The sequence below is a fragment of the Micrasema longulum genome, unplaced genomic scaffold, assembly GCF_059751315.1.
Source record: "Micrasema longulum isolate JH-2025_06_02 unplaced genomic scaffold, ASM5975131v1 h1tg000678l, whole genome shotgun sequence".
Classification (NCBI taxonomy): domain Eukaryota; kingdom Metazoa; phylum Arthropoda; class Insecta; order Trichoptera; family Brachycentridae; genus Micrasema; species Micrasema longulum.
In genome coordinates this window covers 2482774-2502843 of record NW_028277874.1, presented here as the reverse complement: position 1 = coordinate 2502843, position 20070 = coordinate 2482774, and the positions used below count along the sequence as shown (strand labels likewise).

The 20070-nt window shown below is 32.0% G+C and overlaps 1 protein-coding gene across 3 annotated transcripts in view; it reads right to left on the bottom strand.

Moving 5' to 3' along the window:
• Nucleotides 1-223: 223 nt before the first annotated feature.
• js (jiangshi) overlaps nucleotides 224-20070 on the bottom strand; it is a 132482-nt gene continuing 112635 nt past the window's right edge. For all 3 annotated transcript variants that reach the window (XM_088229470.1, XM_088229472.1, XM_088229471.1), the window contains exons 4-7: nucleotides 9802-9885; nucleotides 5077-5227; nucleotides 3872-3990; nucleotides 224-3174 (exon numbers count right to left, since the gene is read on the bottom strand). In XM_088229470.1, the coding sequence (XP_088085596.1) occupies nucleotides 1669-3174; nucleotides 3872-3990; nucleotides 5077-5227; nucleotides 9802-9885 (1860 nt within the window). In that variant the 3' untranslated portion in view covers nucleotides 224-1668. The remainder of the gene's footprint in view (nucleotides 3175-3871; nucleotides 3991-5076; nucleotides 5228-9801; nucleotides 9886-20070) is intronic.

Genomic DNA, 20070 nt, shown 5'->3' with positions numbered 1-20070 from the left:
GTAGCACGCGTCCAAGTCAGGTCCACCGCCGCGTCCTCAAGACGCTCGTTATAGGAGGCTGCTGCGTCCGTTCTTGGACTTCAATGTTAGTTATAAAATCAAACCACCTTATGCCTAATATTCTCCTCAAGCACTTCCTCTCAAAACTCAGAAGTTTTGTGTTCTGAGCGGTACGGTAATTTGATTGGATAAAATAATTACATCGAAATTAGAAAAGTTTATAGATGTATTTAATGAAGTTTTTATTGATTTTATAAAAGTATGTAAAACAGAATGTCTAAAATTGGTATAGGATACAAAATATTTATTTCATTTTAACATGTTTATTTTTGAAAGGTTATAAAATGAATATAGTACATTTTACTTTGATAGGAAAATTACTGGGTAAAAATTCACAAACTAACAGCACAACATTTTGAATTAAAAGTTTAAATATTGTTATTTCTACCCAAGGTAATAATAAATAATATGAACCTAATGTATGCATGTATATTTTTTGAGGTTTTGCACCACAACACATTTTCTATGGTGATATTTTTAATAAGATTCTTTTGTAGTATAAAAACGTAATTAGTTATAGTTTGTAGCTAGATACATGTGCTAATAAATAATAAGTATATTTAATATGGACAGAGCCCTAAAATTATACTTTATATTTTTTTTTAGATTATTTTGTTATTGCAAAAAATTATAAAAATTAAATGTTATAAATATGAAAATTGAATACAAGTCTGATGGTAGGTACGAGGTTTATCTGGAAAGTAAATTCTGTTTTTATTTCTTGCCATTGCAGCGCTGCGTTTGAAATTTTGCGCCTCCGTGGTGCTTATCTTGACCTATTGAGGAGTTGACGCCGTTATGACCAATTACGAGTTAGCTGACTATTGTGTACGCTTCGGGGTGCTTGTTTGAAATGTCAAATAAAATTGAAAAACTTGAAATGCTTATCTGTGAGGTGTACAATGGTAAGGAGATGGGTGAGTCAGTTCGATGAAGGTTGTGATAATGTGCACGACGACAAACGAAATGCGTTCATCTTTGATTAGTGATGAACTGGTTCGTGCGGTAGGAGAAAAAAAAATGATAGTCTACGAATTTCAAGATCACTTTTTCATGAAATTGTTCATAAAAAACTGATTTTTGAAAACTTTGCGCTCGTTGTGTGCCGAAAAATCTTAGTGAGGAACACAAAAATCATATCGTTTGCGTTTGTGAAATGATGGAAATTATGTGGAAAAATAATTCAAGGACTAAAGAATTTTCGCAATTTTTTTTTCTGAATATGTACTTGTTTTCTTTAACCTTTCATTACTTTCTGGATATACCTCGTATATATTCGTATTTACATAAAGGCACATGTTTGAAGAGTGAAAGTAATATATGTAGATTGTAGATGCAGGGTATTGAATCAAATTATTATTATACAAAAACACACTTATTTCATTATTCAGACTTAAATCATAATGAATTGAACTTCGGTTCATTTACGTACAAAATTATTATTTACAAGTGCCTAAAGTTAAGCTTAAAAATATATTGGCAGGACTTAGAGCTATCTTAAACACAAAGTCGTTGTTTAAATAAACTGGGATTTATATCACAACGCACTGGAAATGTTTACTTAAAATATTTTGTTAAATAGTTTGGCATTGGTGATTCACAGGTGTTTTAACGTCGTATCATTACGCACGGCTTGCATGTTCCGGGAACTACGAACGAGGGATGACATTGCGGGCACTGCGCATTCTCTCCATAGTACGGATGCGCTTCATTCTCTTCCAACGCCTGAGGTATTCGCACCTGAAAAGATGTTATTGCGCCATCTTCTTGGTAGCCCGGGTGTTGTTTGTCTAAAGGAAACACGTAATTAGGAATGAAATACGCAGACGACTTGAAATCTATATTTCCTTCACTCGTCGCTTGGTCTGGTGCCGATCTTTGCGTCGGTTGCGGGTCTGGTCTGGGTGTCGAAGGTCTCGGCTTGGCGAAATCTGGTCTACCTTCTATTTTCTTAGATTCTTGTCCACGTTTTTGTATATTGTCTTTTTCATTTTCCGCAGGCGGGAATGGAGGTTCCAGCTCTTGGGCCGGAGCCGCCCATTTCCATTCGTAATATATGATAGGGCCCATGGTCGAAGATACGATTTCGGAATATTCCGTGAATGGTGGCAAAAGTTCCACAGCTGGCGGTACGATTTCATTGCTGCTAATACTTGATACGGGACTGTTTTGATTGAAGTCAGTTGGTTTATTTGGTTTTGCCACAACTTTGGCTTTGAACAACTCTTCAGGAGCCTTTGTAGTTTCCTTTGGTTGTTGGTTACGTTCGACATCTTGGTTAATTTTTTGATTTTGATTAAGGATTTGATTGTTGATGCCTGATTGAGTAGCGAAACCGGCGGTTTCTGACGAAGATTGGATTTCAAATCCTTTTCCGGAAGGACCGCTTTCGCCAAAGCCGCCTCCACTTGTGAAATCATTCCTGTTTATCGGGTTACTTTTTATCGGTTCGGGAACAACCTCGTCAGTGTTGAATCTTTTGATGAATTTGAATACGGCATCATCAGTCTTTCGGTCTTCATTGGATTGGTTTTCTCCGGGTGTTTCTACCGAGACTGGTGGAAGGAGTTCACTGAGCAGCTCGTTGTTGAATGATGAGATGGATTTAACAGTTGTGCTTTTCAACAGGCTGAACTTTTCATCTGGATCGGGAGAATTAGCTTCCAAAATTGGCGGATTCAGGAATTTCGACGGAGGAGTAACACCGAAATCAGTTTCTAGATTTGTCGTAAACAAAGTATTAAAGTCTTGTGATGGATTATTGTTATTTGTAACTTGTGGATGGAACGCCGGTTTATTTGTCGTGATTTTTTCTCGGCCTCTATTGAAAATGGGAGTGTGACTAACGAACCTGGAGTGTTCTGTACTCTGCGCTATTAGTCCATTATAATTACCGTTCAAAGTATTTTCACTCTCTTCACTTTCTATAATAATCGGTTTTCCAGTGAATCCTTGAGTGTTGATTTTAGGCGCTGCTGTTGTGTATCGGTTAATATTACTCAATTCAGTAGACCAATGTGTCGGTAGAGGAAAATGCTGAATCCCGTCATTCAATTCATTGTTGCCATTTGCTACTGAGTTGTCCAAACCATTTTTTCCAGACGCGGATGTAATCTGTGAAGAAATAAAAAAATATTTTAGTACGCAGACAAAAACTACAGCATAAATAATGTACACTGCATTTAGTAATAAATATTTGTTATTAAATACGTAATCAACAATTGATTGATTCCATCAAGAAAACAGGTAATGTTAACACCATTGGGAAATGGAAATATTATCAGCCCTATGGGAAAATCTCCAAAGTATTTGAGCAGCCCTAAACCTTCTGACTAGCCCCTGACGCCACTCAGAGATCTAAATCGCCAATACTTGAATACCTGAATTTTTTTATTATTGTTTTTTTCTTTTCTAGCCTACAGCGATTTTGCCGATGGGATATCTAAGATTTTTTATTGTAAATATTCTCTAAACATTTGAAAAAAAAACACTTTGATTTAGAAGAATGAGGGCATTAAAAAAAAAAACTGTGTTTTCTTGGAAAAACTGAGAGTAAAATGTTTTTATCTTGAATTAAAAAATTGTTTTTAACTAATAGATCGAATGGTGAAATTATTTATCAACGATCGCATCATTTTTAGGTTCTCAGGGGTACAATTATGAATCTTCTCTATCCCCTAGAGAGTGGTTAATTTGAAGTCGTGAAGAATGGCCACACTGATGATTAAATATCCCACCTGCTGACAAGCCTCAAAATAGAGGCTTAGCGAATTATTCCATTTAAAGAAAAAAACGAGTTCAACATTATTACCAGCTCTTGAAAGCCTCCATAATTATTGAATCCTTGCGCATATGGCGCAGATAGAATATCAGGACGAGGAGTTCTCTGATGATCTTCGGAATCGGAGACAAATGGCTTATCCCTCTGGCCTGAAAATAAAAAGACGCTTCCTTGAATATGTATTTTATTAAACAGCTTAAAAAATAAGGACCAATGATTTATTAAAACATTGTTCAGTAACACAGCCTAAAGGCTTGTTGTCGTAATTTTATGCATGATTCAAATGTACATAATTTAAATGTGAAGACTTGAAGATGTGACAAAATTTGGTTTTATTTTACTACTATTATTCGTATTATATAGAAAAACTCCAATTATCCGGATATAACTATTAAATTAAGGCAATTTTTTAAAAGAAACTTTTTTTATTGGTTTTGAAATAGTACAGTGAGTTAACTAACTTAAATATCTGTTTTTTTTGTAACCAACATTTTTGAGAAGGGAATATAAAAAGTTTAGACATTCACAGGGCTTATGACCTGTCATACTCTCTGTTGCAAAAAAATTAGATCTGAATAACTCCCTAGGGAGAAAATCCAGCCAGTCTGCAAGCATTTGGACATACTCAAAACATTTCTGAATTAACTACCTAGTAAAAGAAGACGTATAAACATAGGAAAATTGTTTTCAGGCGTTGCCTAGTAGGTGAATTGGTTCAGCCGGATGAATCTCACCCACGTAATATAGGTTTCAGCTCTTTTACTTCACAAAAGTCAACAAATGGAAGAGTTGAGGAAACGTGGATGTTTAAACATAGGCAGAATGGTGAATGTTACACAGTGTGTAGAGTAGCCACTTAAACCAGCCAATGACAGATCATAAGCCCTGTAAATGCCTAGAATACCATATTCCCTACTCGAAAATGTTTTCCCTTTCTGTTGCAACAAATTTAAATATGAATGACACCCTAGGGAGGAAATCCAGCCAGTCTGCAAGCATTTGGACATACTCAGAACATTGTTGACTTATATGTAAATATAAGTTATTACATCAATATCATAGGATGATTTAAATTAAAACCATGTGTGTTAAATGGTTTTTCTCTAGATTACTAAGACCCATTATTTATCAGCGCAATAGATAATGCAACATTTCATTTGTCATTCAGATTTTCAGAAAGGCTCACTAATTTCAAACAAGAGTGGATTCGGTTGTTGAGTAAGATTAGTGATTACCGATGAGAAGATTGGCGCTGTAGTCCTTTTCTGATGCGGAGCAGTTGACCATGTACCAGTGGTCGCAGATTAGCATTCTCTGCTGGAATAAGGTGGTGTTTGGGCACGAGTAACTGAACTGTCTTCCGAGGCCATCGCACATGTGGTACACCTGCAATAACATAAATAATATTAACAATAATAAAAACACCTATTCTTCTTATCGTTCCTCTCCCCGATAGAGGTTGGATATCATCGTAGCAATTCTCACTTTGTTGGCAGCTGCCCTGAACAAGGACTGAGCGCTGCAATGGAACCAGTCACGCAAGTTCTTTAGTCAAGAGATGCGCCTTCTACCTGCACTGCGTCTTCCTTCAATCCTTCCCCGTAGAATGACTTGTAAAATGTTATATTTTTCGCCTCTCATCACATGCCCAAAGTACACAAGTTTTCTTTTCTTCATGGTCTTCAGTATTTTTTTTTTGATTTTTGGCGTGAATTTGAAACCAACTGCGAGCCGTTTTGTATAACCTTGATTTTATATCCGAAAAATATTAATGATAACTTGTTTTTTTATATATTGATAGCTATATATATTTTCAAGGTTAACATTATATTCAACCTAATTGTTATATCTAACCATGATAAAAATATCAATTTTATTTTTTAGTGCTTAGTTGCAAACAATATCAACATTAACAAGTGTGCAAAGCGGAACTTCAGCCCTACGGGAAATTGGATACAAAGAATGTTTTCTTGCGCGCGGTTAAAATTAGAGCATTAAATTGTACGGCAAACTTGAAAATGTACGAAAAAAAAAATTAAAAAAAATATATAAACGCACTACTTTGAACGACGTCACTGGTTCATATGAACCAACCAATGATATGAGAGCTGTGAAGGATATTCGGTTTGCTTACCGTAAACGAACAAATCGTAAGAACTGGTAGAGAAGAACCTCTGACGTCACAGGTGGAGTTATTGCATAATTTTTTTTTAAAAAGACACTGAACTTCCTCATTACTAAATTACTATGCAAACAATAACAAAACTACTTTGCAACAACAACCAGAATACAAAACTTTAATTGATATTCATTATATAACCTAATTTATAACCTTTCAATAACCAAAATACTAATATTATAATGCAATAACTACAATACTACATTTATTTATTTGACACTTTATATACATATACATTATACACAATAAATATACATATAAGGGCGGGCGCATATTGCCTTAAGGCAATTTCTTCCTACCTACCCAAACCGTTCAGTTTGAGAAAATTATAAATACATGGACATATTGAATCTTAATTTTATACAAAAATTAAAAGCAAAGCAAAGCAAATTTAATATTACATTAACGTCGAACAAAATATTAAGCAAACAATTGCGATATAATTGAGCAAACAATAACCGTAATACCAAACAAATTATAACGGCGGCCTCCGTGGTGTAGTGTTCAAGACGCTTGACTTACACACAGAAGGTTCCGGGTTCGATTCCCGGTGAAAACACAAAAATTTAATTGTGATTTTTCTCAAGCCTGGGTGTTCTGCGATGTAATCCATCACTGTAATTGGGCCTCCTGGCCTTTTGCGGTGCAAAAATAAAATAATAATAAATAATAACAAAAGACGCAAATAATATCCAAAATACTTTAGTTTCACCATCTAAAGTTGAGTAAAAACAGTTAAATAATTGCTAAAATTTGTCATATCGTTTTTACGTTTTCCATGCAACAGTTTTTTTTTTTCATTGAATTATTTTTTAGAGCAGCTGCCCTAATTAAACAATATTAATTTAATGATACTAAGTAAACCATAACGCCGGGTTACCCGATTTAATAAACTGTTCTATGTAAATGTATCTACAACAAACTACAGTGCACATTCGCCAATAAGGATCCATGCGTTTGCAAATGAATACGAAAATGATGTAGATATATTTTATAACACCCTTTAATTTTAAATGGCAGTTTACTATCTTCAAATTGAAATACCTAAATAATACTATGTTGATTTCAATTGTTTACCGTTTATTGACTTATATCTGTATTCTAAATTAATATTTTTCTCATTTCTTCTAATTTTAAGATTCTATTAATATAACTTTTACGAAAAAATGCACTTCTGCTCTCTCCACTTCAATATGTGTATATATAATAATATATATTTTCTACTAATATGTAATGATGATTTTTTTTCTTACTCTTCTTAATTCATTTTTAATTTTTGCTTCTTTTGTGTAAAATGGATGTGAGGATACTATTTGCAAACGCGGCAAAATTAATATTTCTTTATTTTGAGCAAATCGCAATAAACTGATACAATACTTAACTTCATTTTTTTTAAACTTCAATTTTTTATTATAATCAGTAAATATTTTACACGTAAGCAGTGATGACATAAGCATGATTATGTCAAGAAACAGTAGTGAAATAATAAATTTAAATTTTACATTCCAAGTTTACAATACTCAAGTAGAGGTTGCCATGTTTGCAACAAACCCGGCAATTTAAAAGGCAAGTTCTTACAAATAAAGCCGTATTTTTAACTGACAATGTTATAATGATTGTAAAAAATTGTATTCTGAATAAGTTTCAATTAATATCTCACTTTTTTTAGATTTTAGATTTTAGATTTTAGATTTTGCCGGGTTTGCAAGTAGTACTATCATGTCTTTCTTCATATTTAAAAATGCACTTCTGTTCTTTCCACTGCAATATATGCATGTATTATATGTTTTTTTAATTTTATTTAAATCTTAAAGTAGGGCACACATATCATACATATTGTTATGTGTGTTCTAATAATAACATTGCAAATATATTTAATTTATAAATTGTTTATCACATATGTCTTGACCATTATTTTAAATTTTGATATGTTTTTTTCTTCATAAATATTTTTTTCCATTTCATAATACTTTTTAATTGCTTTAAATAAAATTGAATTTTGTGACTTTGCCTTTTTCCTAAATGGAAGTCTAATTTTGTTCTTTTCTCTAGTATTGTGATCGTGTTCATGCTGGTTCCGATCATTTTTTTTCCAAAATTCTGTTTTTTTTATTAGAGTTTATAATTTTATGAACAAATATCATTGTATTGTAAAATATTCTTTGTTTATATGTTAATAATTTCATTTCATTTACCATCGACTTTACCCTCGTGTATCTGTTTTTTTTCCAAAATGATTCTAAAGGCTTTATTTTGTAATACAGTTAGTTTATCTATGTTTTCTTTGTTTGATAAAAATAAAATGCTACTACAGTAGTTAACGTGTGGTTCAATAATTGCTTTGTAAATAGTTTTGCAAGAGTCCTTATCAATAAATCTTCTGATCCTTCCCAAAATTGATTTTTTTTTGCAATCTTATTTATTACCATCTTAGCGTTTTGGTGAAATGTAAGTTTTGAATTCAACATTACATTGTTTAGTATATAAAGATGAGATTTTTAATATTTTTCTTCTAAAAGTCATTAATATTTTTGCTACTTCTGTGTGAAATACGTGTTTGTTTTTATTTGTATATATTTATTTATACTTTTACAATGTTTGTATTTTTTTTATATACAGAATAATGTTCTCTCACTGGGGTGTCTCGTGCCGAGGCATTTTACAATAAGTGAAACATGCCTTAAATTAGTTATTTAACGTAGTTAATATAGTAAGAAAATAAAAACTAATTAACGTAATTATCATCTTAAACATAATAAGCAATATAAACATAATAAGCAATATAAACATAATAAGCAATATAAACATAATAAGAAACATAAACATAATAAGCAATATAAACATAATAAGCAATATAAACATAATAAGAAATATAAACATAATAAGCAATATAAACATAATAAGCAATATAAACATAATAAGCAATATAAACATAATAAGCAATATAAACATAATAAGCAATATAAACATAATAAGCAATATAAACATAATAAGCAATATAAACATAATAAGCAATATAAACATAATAAGCAATATAAACATAATAAGCAATATAAACATAATAAGCAATATAAACATAATAAGCAATATAAACTAAAATAATCAGTATGTAAAACATGTAAAAGCGTACAAGGCAGCAGCAAGGCTTATTACGGGAGTAAAAAAATATTCTCACACCTCACAACATCTTCGAGATTTGCACTGGTTAAAAAGCCCAGAGAGAATAAAATACAAGCTGTGCTGGACCGTATTCAAATCCCTTCATGAAATGGCTCCAAAATACCTATCGGACCTTTGTATTAGGGAAAATACATGTCAAAGAAAATCTACTCTTAGGTCAGCATTTGATTCAGGAAGAGGAAAACTTGTCGAAATCCGGCGCTCCCCAAACACTAGATTTGGAGATCGTGCTTTTGCCGCCGCCGGGCCCTCTGCCTGACTTACGAATCATCGACAGTCCCAGTCAGTTCAGATCCCAACTAAAATCCCACTTCTTTAAACTATCATACCCTCAATTTTAAATCTGGAAATATAATATATCACTTTAGTTTAGTTAGAATGTAAGTTTAGATATACAATTGTAAAGCGCCCCTGAGGTGATTTTTTACAAAAATGGCGCTATGTAAATCAGCCAAATATTATTATAAGGCGTTTAAATAAATAAAAATAAATAAATAAAATAACGAAAAAGTATCAAGCAACCAACTAACAAAATGAATTCCAAACTTACTTGTCACAGAAAAATCATCCCGCATAAGCAAACAATAAATGTATATATTACCTGACACCCGGTTTCTAGATCGGCATAGTACCCGGAAACCCTTCCTTCGCAGCTAAATTTAGTTCTAGGGATTTTCACGTGTTGCTGTAAAAAAAGAAAAAAAAGGTTTCACTACAGCGCAATATATTTTTAAGGTAATTAATGTTGTGGGTATTGGTGAAAGGAAACATTATGTTGAAGTCGCAGGACTATAAAAATAAATCTGAAATTGCAGGAACTCATCGTCCCTACCATGATTATTTTTCTAGGACTTCATTGTTAGTAGTAAACTACATATTCACTTAAATTATTATTAATAATTATATACTGTAACGTTGTAAAAAACAAGTCCAACGTACCCCGTTTTGAAAGCATTTGAGTATTGGATTAAAATTCTAAATTCCCTGATTTAGCGCCATCTGACGGCCGCGGTAGTAACTCATCCATACGATATCCGTGCTAATGCAGTAGTAGATTTCTTTCCATTTGAAAACTCGAGACGAACAGTCCATTTACCGCCCAAAGACTCGAAGAGAGGCGATCGCACACTTCAAAAATGTAGTCCTTCAAGAAAGGGAACGTTCAACGTAACGTCAGCCTATTTGTTTTAAATTTATTACCGAAATTCTTGTAGAAAGAGATATCACAATCTAATGAGATTGTATTTTATACAGGTTCCCTTCTTTCTTTATCTACCTTTTTTTCTCTACCTTTATTCTCTACCCTTTTCACCTTATTTTATTTTATTTACTCCATCTTTTATCTACTTTGTCCGATGATAAAGATTTTACAATATAGTATAATTACTCCATGATTCGAATGGATCACTAATTATTACGAAGTTTATTCGTAAATATCTGGAAAAGTTGATGTCAGCATTTTAAAGTTTTCTTCAAGATCATGAGACACAAATTTACAAATGCAAGGAAGCAGACGATCATTTACTGAATTAAAATGTCGACAAATAATCTTCTGGGAAATCATCAACTGAGGCAACCCGGAGTAAAAATACATCAACCGAAGACATCTTAAATCGAGTCCCATCTGCGGATATTATTTTGTAAAATCAACATAATTTCATATCATCTCGAGAAGAAAACAATCAAGAATCTATTCACTTGTCATTATTATTGTTACAAATATTTATTTCTTAGATAAATTTATTTAAGTCTATACAACATAATCTTATTTTCTTGGAGAGATCTCATGTTCTTGCCGATTGAGCGAAACTAGTGAAATAGTAAGTGTTTGTAGGTATTTTTTATGGTTATCTGCATTATTCTTTTTAATCTTAAAAATTTACTTATTGATTTTTGATAATCTATCTCTATAATGTAGCCCACCTGGGACCAAATACTTTTTTTTCAACCTACACTGAACTTCACCGTTTACAAAACCTAGATAATATTTTTAAAATCCTTGTTTTTGGGTTGCGTACATCTCAGCGCGGAGAAATACGAAATACGCCTTGGCTGAAGGAGTCCCAATAAAAAATAAATTTAGAAATGACTTAGAAAAGGTTTGAAATGACACGGGGTCAGCGGTCATATTGACGAGCCATTATATTTGTACTAGACCTTTAGACTAAAAAAGCCAGGATAGGGTCAATGCTTCAAGGATATCAGGAAATCTCTGTTTACACACACTCACATATCCTGAGGCAAAGTTTTGCCGATTCAATGATCGAAGCATTGTATGCACGATGCGGGCCGTACCAGTTTATTAATTAAAGGTCGTATTAAAATATTTTATGTTTTAAATCTTAAGAGTACACGTTTTATAATTAACATAAAATTAAAAACAATTTGTAACCACTTATTAATGATTTCATTATCAATCGGATTAGGAGGTACACTTGCTCCCTTATCAAGGGTACATGTAAATTAGAAATGATAAAAATATTTAATTTTAAATCAAGTCTGTGTCCACACCTCACTCTATATCTTCTCAAACACAAAATATGAGTTGACTATGGAATTAAGAATAGTCCAGAAACCGCATACGCACATCAAACAGAAGGCGACTAAACTACTCATAAATTAGTGGGTTTATGTTTTGACCTATTAGTTTCTTTGTAGACGTCGCTAAGTACGCAACTCCTGATTTGAATTCATCTATGCCGTGTTGTGTCCTTTTAAAGTGTAGAAATACTGCTAGGATATTAAAGAAACAGGATGGAATCACATTTCATGTGTAATTAGCAAATGAATGTGCAAGTAGAAAATACCCTACTTAAAAATGGAATTATTTTTCCATCTGTCAGATTGTCAAAGAAATCAAAATCGACATTTCGTTAGTGTTGCCAGAGTAGTAATTTTTTTATCCTACTTTGCTCATATAATGAGAGAACTTATGAAAATTGGACCTCGGATTAAACAACTCTGTGGTAGACATTTGACCGACATTATCTTTAAAACATAAAATATTATTTAACATGATATAAAAATATCCGTTTTATGCAAAATAAAATTTGTTTCATATTTTAAGTTTAAAGTTCATTAATTCAATTACTCTTATTAAATGACCCTTTACTTATCTACTCTGTTGTGTCAATCAATATTTCCGCGGGCACAATAAAATTTTAGGGAAATTAACAGATTGCTTTTTTTAACCTTACATTTGTGTTATAATTATATTTTTCCCATTGTGCAACATTACGTGGCGACATCACGAATGCGCGCGGCGAAAGTGGGGCATAGTGGGGGGATTATTGGACACAGTCCGATGTATTCAAATATGATTCTACGCACCTTCTGGACTATTCTTAATTCTATGGACTTGAAATTACCTTCTGTACGTTTCTGTAAACACTGTTAAAATTATTAGGAGTTCAAATTAGTTTAGTTTGTTCTTAAAAGATGGCTCTGGCTGCTATGGATGTTTCATAGTGATAGCTGATTTCAGTGGTTTCATAGAGGTTAGAGATTTGTCAATAATATTCAGTTATATCGCTTTAAGTTTCATAAAAAACCCTATTTTTTTACAGTGTTGAATTCGTCAAATTTTGTGTTAACTAAGCAGCATTTACGGGAAGCTTTGAAAGAAAAAAGATACAGCTAAAGAATATCAAATGCTTTTAGAAAAACTTCTATAAACATGGAGGCAATGCTCCAACTGATAAATCATGAAGGGAATGGTTTCGACGTTTTAAGCATGGTGATTTCGGCGCTGAAGACAAGCTTCGCCCTGGACAGCCAGAAAAACTCGAAGACAAAGAATTAGAGGCATTACTCGATGAAGATCAGAGTCAAACGCAAGACAAGCTTGCAGGATTATTGGGAATTACGCAACAAGCAGTTTCCGTACGATTGAAATCCATGGGAATGATTCACAAGCAAGGCAATTGGGTGCCAAACTCAAAATATTGTAATTAAACGATAGTTTGTAATTAACCCTGAAGAAAGGCATGGTGTTTTTGCCGAAACTAGTTAGTTATTAAATTATTTAAAAAAAATATGTGTTAAGTACATAAAAAAAACCAAAGTTATTTCATTTTAATATACTGAAATATATTTGTACATAGTACGTCCGAAGATGACAGATAAAACCAGGCGCTCTTAAAGGTTTTTGGATGGCCCTAGCTCCTATAAAATACAATTTATAAAAAAAAAACAACAAACGGCAATAGTAGATATCTACAATGTGTAAAAAAAAACTCGCCATTATGCCATAATGATAGGTGCACTAGAAGTAGAGAACTATTTTATTGTAACAATTCTCGTACCAACTTCGAAATGCATTCACCTATATCCAGAATACATAGGTATGGAAATAAGTTTGAAAAATATTTGATATTTTCAATACAAACTCTGTTTGCATTAAATTGTAATCGCACTCGTTATTTTTTAGAAAAGGAATGAATTTATTAAAAAATATATTATTAATTTTAACTTTGTTTTCTTGGATACGTATTTTTGTTTATTTCTTTATATATAAATTATACATTTGTGGATTTATTGCCAAATTCCAACTTCCTCCAACTAACTGATAAAATAAAGGTGTTATTAAGATTATTTAAGCTTTCATATTGATCCAAAAAACGTAATATTTATTAAGTATTATTGTAGCATTATTTATCTTTTTCATTATTACCCAGCTAAATACTAGCCACTTAATGTTTATGTTCAATTATTTTCAGTTTTACTTTGTTATATTTATATTTAGAACATGAGATTTTCTCACTTTAATGAGGAAGTTTAGTGGTTTTTTTCAATTTTTTTATTTGTTAATAGACTGTTAAACTAAGTCAATTTTTTTTTTTAATTTTTACATATCGTATTATCGGCGCTACGATTTTTTAAAGTTTTGTATTTCTGAAATAACTCCGCGTGTGACGTCAGAGGTTCATTTCCGCTTATTCTCATTCAGTTCTTCCTATTGGTCCAGAAGCGACAAGCAGACCGGAAATCTTCCATAGCTCTCAGATCATAGGTTGATTCACATGAACCAGTGACGTCATTTAAAGTAGTGCGTTTTTATCAAAATATTTTTTATTATTTTTTCTGTACATTTTCAAGAAACTTTGCAGTACAATTAATGCTCTAATTTTTACCCCGCGTAAGAAAACATTTTTTGTATCCAATTTCCCGTAGGGCTGAAGTTCCTTATTGTTATCTTTTATTTGTCATCTCAGATATGTTATGTTTCTTTTTTACTTTATTGCAGTTTGAAAAAAATAATTAAACTTTAACTGATTTAACAGATTGCAACAGAGATGAAGAACATTTAAGAGAAGGTAATATAGAAGTCTAGGCATCTACAGGGCTTATGACCTGTCAATGGCTGGTTTAAGTGGCCACTTTACACACTGTGTAACATTCACCATTCTGCCTATATTTGAACATCTATATTCCTTCAATTCTTTCAACTGTTGATGTTTGTTAAGTTAAAGAGCTGAAACCTTTATTTATGCAGGTGAGATTCATCTAATTGAATTATTTCACCTACATACTAGGCAACGCCTGAAAATGTTATTTTTTCAATTTCTATACTTCTTCATGGACCAGGTAATTTATCAACAATATTTTGAGTTTGTCCAAATTTTCTTCCTTCTATATTACCTTTTCTTAAATGTTCTTCATCTCTGTTGTAATATGTTTATATAAACAGCTCCCCAGGGAGTTGAATCCAGTCCTTGTCTACAAAAATTTGGACAAACTCAAAATATTGTTTAACTGATTTGTTTAGTTTTAATTTAATTAAATTTTTTAGTTGAATTATATTATATATTACACAATGAATTAGTTCACTGCTGTGATTATTTATGTAAAACTTTTTATTGTAAAAGGTGCTTTGAACCGTTGATATATAAATACATAATTAAAGTAAGAAATGCGGGAATACGTTTGTGTGAAGAAAAGTCGTACTGTTCCGCTCATCCTCTTAACCCCTGTAAATGCTTTGGCCTCTATTTCCCTTTTAAAAAATGAAATTATCACGCTAATGTTTTGCGTATTGTTTGTGAATTATGTTACTTTTGTATTTTAAATATCTGCATAATGTAATTAGATGCAGTACACTTGTTATTATGTTTGTTATTATTGAAACAATTGAAGATTTCTGGAGGCCATGATACATAATATGGATGTTTAAAAGTGTATCACGTTTGTCAGTATCGACCTTCAATTACATCCACAAAACATCGCACATAAGTGTAACATTATTTTGTTAAACATTCAAAGAACTGTTTAGCTTAACATAAAAAATGTGTTGAAATATATGCAAATTCTAAAGGTTTTTTTAGTTCAGGGTTCATAATTAAAGATAAAGCTCGTCGTATGCCAGATGCAATGCAATTTCAGTCATGTATGAGATAGAGGTAAGATGCTCAGTCTAACGGTCCAGGTACCAGAGCAGTGGTGGTATTCTGGATCTCCTCTAGAGAGTGATTTATTTGAAGATTTTTAGTTTTTTGCGGAGACACTTTGCTTCATATACTGGCCACACTGGTGATTAAACGTCAAATGGTGTATAAAACTGCTTCAAAAACGGAAATAAAACTAATACGGTTTGGCCAATTCAACCTAAGTTAGTGTTTTGGGTAATGCCTAAGCTCGCTATAATGTTCTAAATGAAAATTATCACGTTTGATTGAAGTCCAGGCGCTTTTGAACATGAACGTGTTTGCATTTTTTGACGTTTATTCATCAGTGTAGCCATTCATCTTAAGGTACCACAGAGACAAACGCGTTATACACAACTTTTCCACATACCTAAATGCAGAACAAATTTGACAAAAAACGCTACGGTTAACCGTATTATGGATACGTATAACAGGAAATTTAACGGCATAGATATAAAAAAATAACTTTTTTCATTAATGAATTTCATAAAAGGTACATGTTTTTTAAAAATTCTATACATATCTACTTTTACACATCTAGTAAATGTTATCACTGTAACTCTCCAAAAAAGAGACTAACTCTTGTGCTTGGAGAGTGACTTACACTTTGTAGTTATTTATTGTTTATTATAAGAGTTTTAAATACGAGTACATGAGAAAAAATAAAAACATAAGATGTATAAAGAAAAAACATAAAACAATAATAAATTCAAACTATTTAAAATTTAATGTAGTTTTTACACGTGTTCAAAAATTTCTTTAGATTTACTTTAAATTTATTTATTGATTATTAATTATTTTAAATAGTTTTTAGTTCGTTGGGAATATTATTATAATTTTTTACACCTTTGAAGACAAAGCTATTTTGACCATGACTTGTATGGAATTTAGGAATTTTAATCTTATGTTGGTTTCTGAATGACTTATTCATCTAAAATTCTTTTTTTTTTTCTTTATAAATTTGTATAATATAATTTATTTTATAAAGAGTGTCCACTGTATGAACCTTAAATATTTTACATAGACTTTCCGTATTAATTGTTTCCGAAATATAAGTTTTGTAGTGAGAAGATCTTTAAATATAATTATGTATCCCCGTACTGCGGGCCAACTGATTGTGACACCTGATTTTTATAATTCGAATAATTTCTATCAAACTTATAGGTTATTCTTATTTATATATTATGTAGGTACATTAATATGTATTTGGATGTTCGTTTTGAATCAACGTTCGCGAATTGTAAAACCTTGTTTTATTGTTGACATTATATCGTATTTACTGCATTTTGTGGTTACCTACCGTACTCGTATTGTATGGGACCGTCGCACATTATTCATTCAGTGTGTATCAGTTAAATTTTAAAATAAAATGCTTTTTTTAGAATACGGTTTTGAAATTTAACATTCGCAGTCGCCGGGTAATGTTGCTTGATGGGAAGAAAGAAAAATCAAAACACAAACGTAAGAAAAAAAAAGCAATCTGTTAATTTCTCTAAAATTTTATTGTGCACCCGGAAACATTGATTGACACAACAGATTATTTATACACAATAATAAGAGTAATTTAATTAATGAACTTTGAACTTAAAATATAAAACAAATATTATTTGACATAAAACGGATATTTGTAAATCATGACAAATAATATTTGATGTTTTAAAGATAATGTCGTTCAAATGTCCCCCACGGCGTTGTTTAATCCGAGGTCTAATTTTCATTAGTTCTTTCATTAGATGATCAAAGTAGGGTAAACAAATTTACTACCCTGGCAACACTAACGAAATTTTCATTTTGTCTCTTCGACAATCTGACAGATGGAAAAATAATTCAATTTTTAAGTAATGCATTTGCTACTTAAACATTCGTTTGTTAATTACACGTTAAATGTGATGCAATCCTGTTTCTTTAAGATCCTAGCAGTATTTCTACACTTTAAAAGGACACAACACGGCATGGTTAAATTCAAATCAGGAGTTGCGTACTGAGCGACGCGCGACGTCTACAAAGAAACTAATGGGTCAAAACGTAAATCTACTCATTTATGAGTAGTTTAGTCGCCTTCTGTTTGATGTGCGTATGCGGTTTCTGGACTATTCTTAATTCTATGGTTGGAGATATACAATGTCTTCTCCCTTTTATGTACTTATTATTTAATATTATTATTTATATATATATATTTTTTTTTAGAATTTCATTATTTTTTCCCCCTCTCCTGCATTCATAATAAATGAATGTGAAATCTGAAATTGGTCTTACTTTTTTTAATTGTTCTTTTGTACCTAGTATGATTTCCTTAATATATAAATGATTTTATCAGATATACAGAGCTTACTTCTTCCACTCCTTGACTATGCGGATGTATGTTATCCAGATGCTAACTCCGAATTACTTGATAAGGTAGAACGATTGCAGAATATTTGTATACGTTATATCTTTGATCTTCGAAAATTTGACCATATAACCGAATATCGCACGCAACTACACTGGTTCAGTATCTGGCATAGAAGAAACATTCACATTCTATCACTTTTTCACAATATCTTGAATAATCCCACTTCGCCTGTTTATTTGAGAGAGCTCTTCCAACCTCTTTCACAACACGGACTATCTCTTGGTTCTAGTAACGATAGAACCCTTTAAATACCCTGCCATCGCTCTAATTTTCTTGCCTCCTCTTTCACAGTAGTAGCCGCTCGATCGTGGAATAATCTACCCACTAATGTTAGAGACGCCCCTTCTTTATTTACATTTAAGCCAAGATTGAAATGTCACCATCTAAATATTTAAATTATTCCTTTATCCTTCTTCTTTCCTTCCCATCCCCTCTCCTCTCTTCATAGTAAAGTGTTAATTTTTATATATATTTTTATTTTGTTAATCTTTTTTTAATTTTTGCATAAAATCGTAACATTCAATAGGTCCATGTATTTGTAATTTTCTCAAACTGAACGGTTTGGGTAGGTAGGAAGAAATTGCCTTAAGGCAATATGCCCACCCTTATATGTATATACAGGGTGTTCATTAAACCCTGTCACATCCGAAACCACGATGATCAGTATGAGTAAGAAGACATATTGGCATATGAAAATATTTTTTTAGAACGAATATATTTTAAAAAAATAAAATATCAAAAAAGCAAATGGTTGCTTACTTCTGCAGGGGAGAAGCGAGGAAAGGAGAGGGGGGAGTCTGAAACTGCGCCGCGCTCCCCTCACTTCTCCTCTGCAGAAGTAAGCAACCATTTGTTTTTTTTAATATTTAAAAAAAAATATTTTTTGTTTTAAATATTTTTTTGAATATGTTAATATGTCTTCTTGCCCATACTGATCGTTGTGGTTTCGGATGCGACAGGGTTTTAAGAACACCCTGTATATTGTATATGTATATAAAGTGTTAAATGTTTATTATATTTTTTCAAGGGTGTGATTTTCAAGGAACGGTTTTAATTTTTTTAACAGAATACAGTCTCAATCAAACAAACATGACGAGATTTAAAGATTAATAATACGTACATTCAGTATTGCAAACCAAAGTTACCGACAATGTATATCTAAAAAAAGGTAATAACGTTTGACTTTTACACTCCATCATTAAGTCTGTGATAAAACTATGATATTATATTATTATTTACCAATGCCAACAAGTTTGCCGGTCAGGTGATGGACCGTGATGGCGGAGCGCAGTTCACTCCGGGACAAGATACGACTATTTACCATGGATCGTGATGGAGTCTTCCCTGACTCGCAATTAGCGGTTATGTTGTGTTATTTCTTGTCTCTTTACGCTTTAACCGAATAATTATCAAATTAGCCTTAATTAGGATCAAAGTGACGAGGCCATAAGTTACTGTCGTTGAGCCGGCAATATCCGTTAAGCGTTTTTTTCTTTTTTAAACGCATTTTTAATTTCTCATTAGGACTTACACGATTTTGTTGCAAAGAAAATATGTTTATTTTTTTATTTATTATAAATTTGCTGGCACCTTTTTTCTTAAAAGCGTATTTAAAATACAAGAGAGAAATAAGTAAATTTTGAAGGCGAATTTAATTCTGACATGACTGTCAGTTTCCGAAACGAGTGGCTCGATGCAAAAAATAATGTCGCTAGATTCTGCCCTATTAACATAAAAAATGGATAGTGGAGCTACGTAGAAGTAAAATGGATTGTCTCATTCGCTCAAACCAATATTGAATCTACTACTCACAAATGTATAGCTTATGTTATGTTTTTGTTCTTTCATTGTGCGTTTTGATATAAAGGGCCTTACTTATTAGATTTCCTTATACCAGGTTTATATTAAATAAATAAAAATAACATTTTTTTTTTGCACCAGGCCAGGAGGCCTAATTACAGTGGTGAATTACATCACAGAGCACCCAGGCTTGAGAAAAATCACATTTTTAATGTTTGTGTTCTCACCGGGAATCGAACCCGGAGCCTTCCGTGCG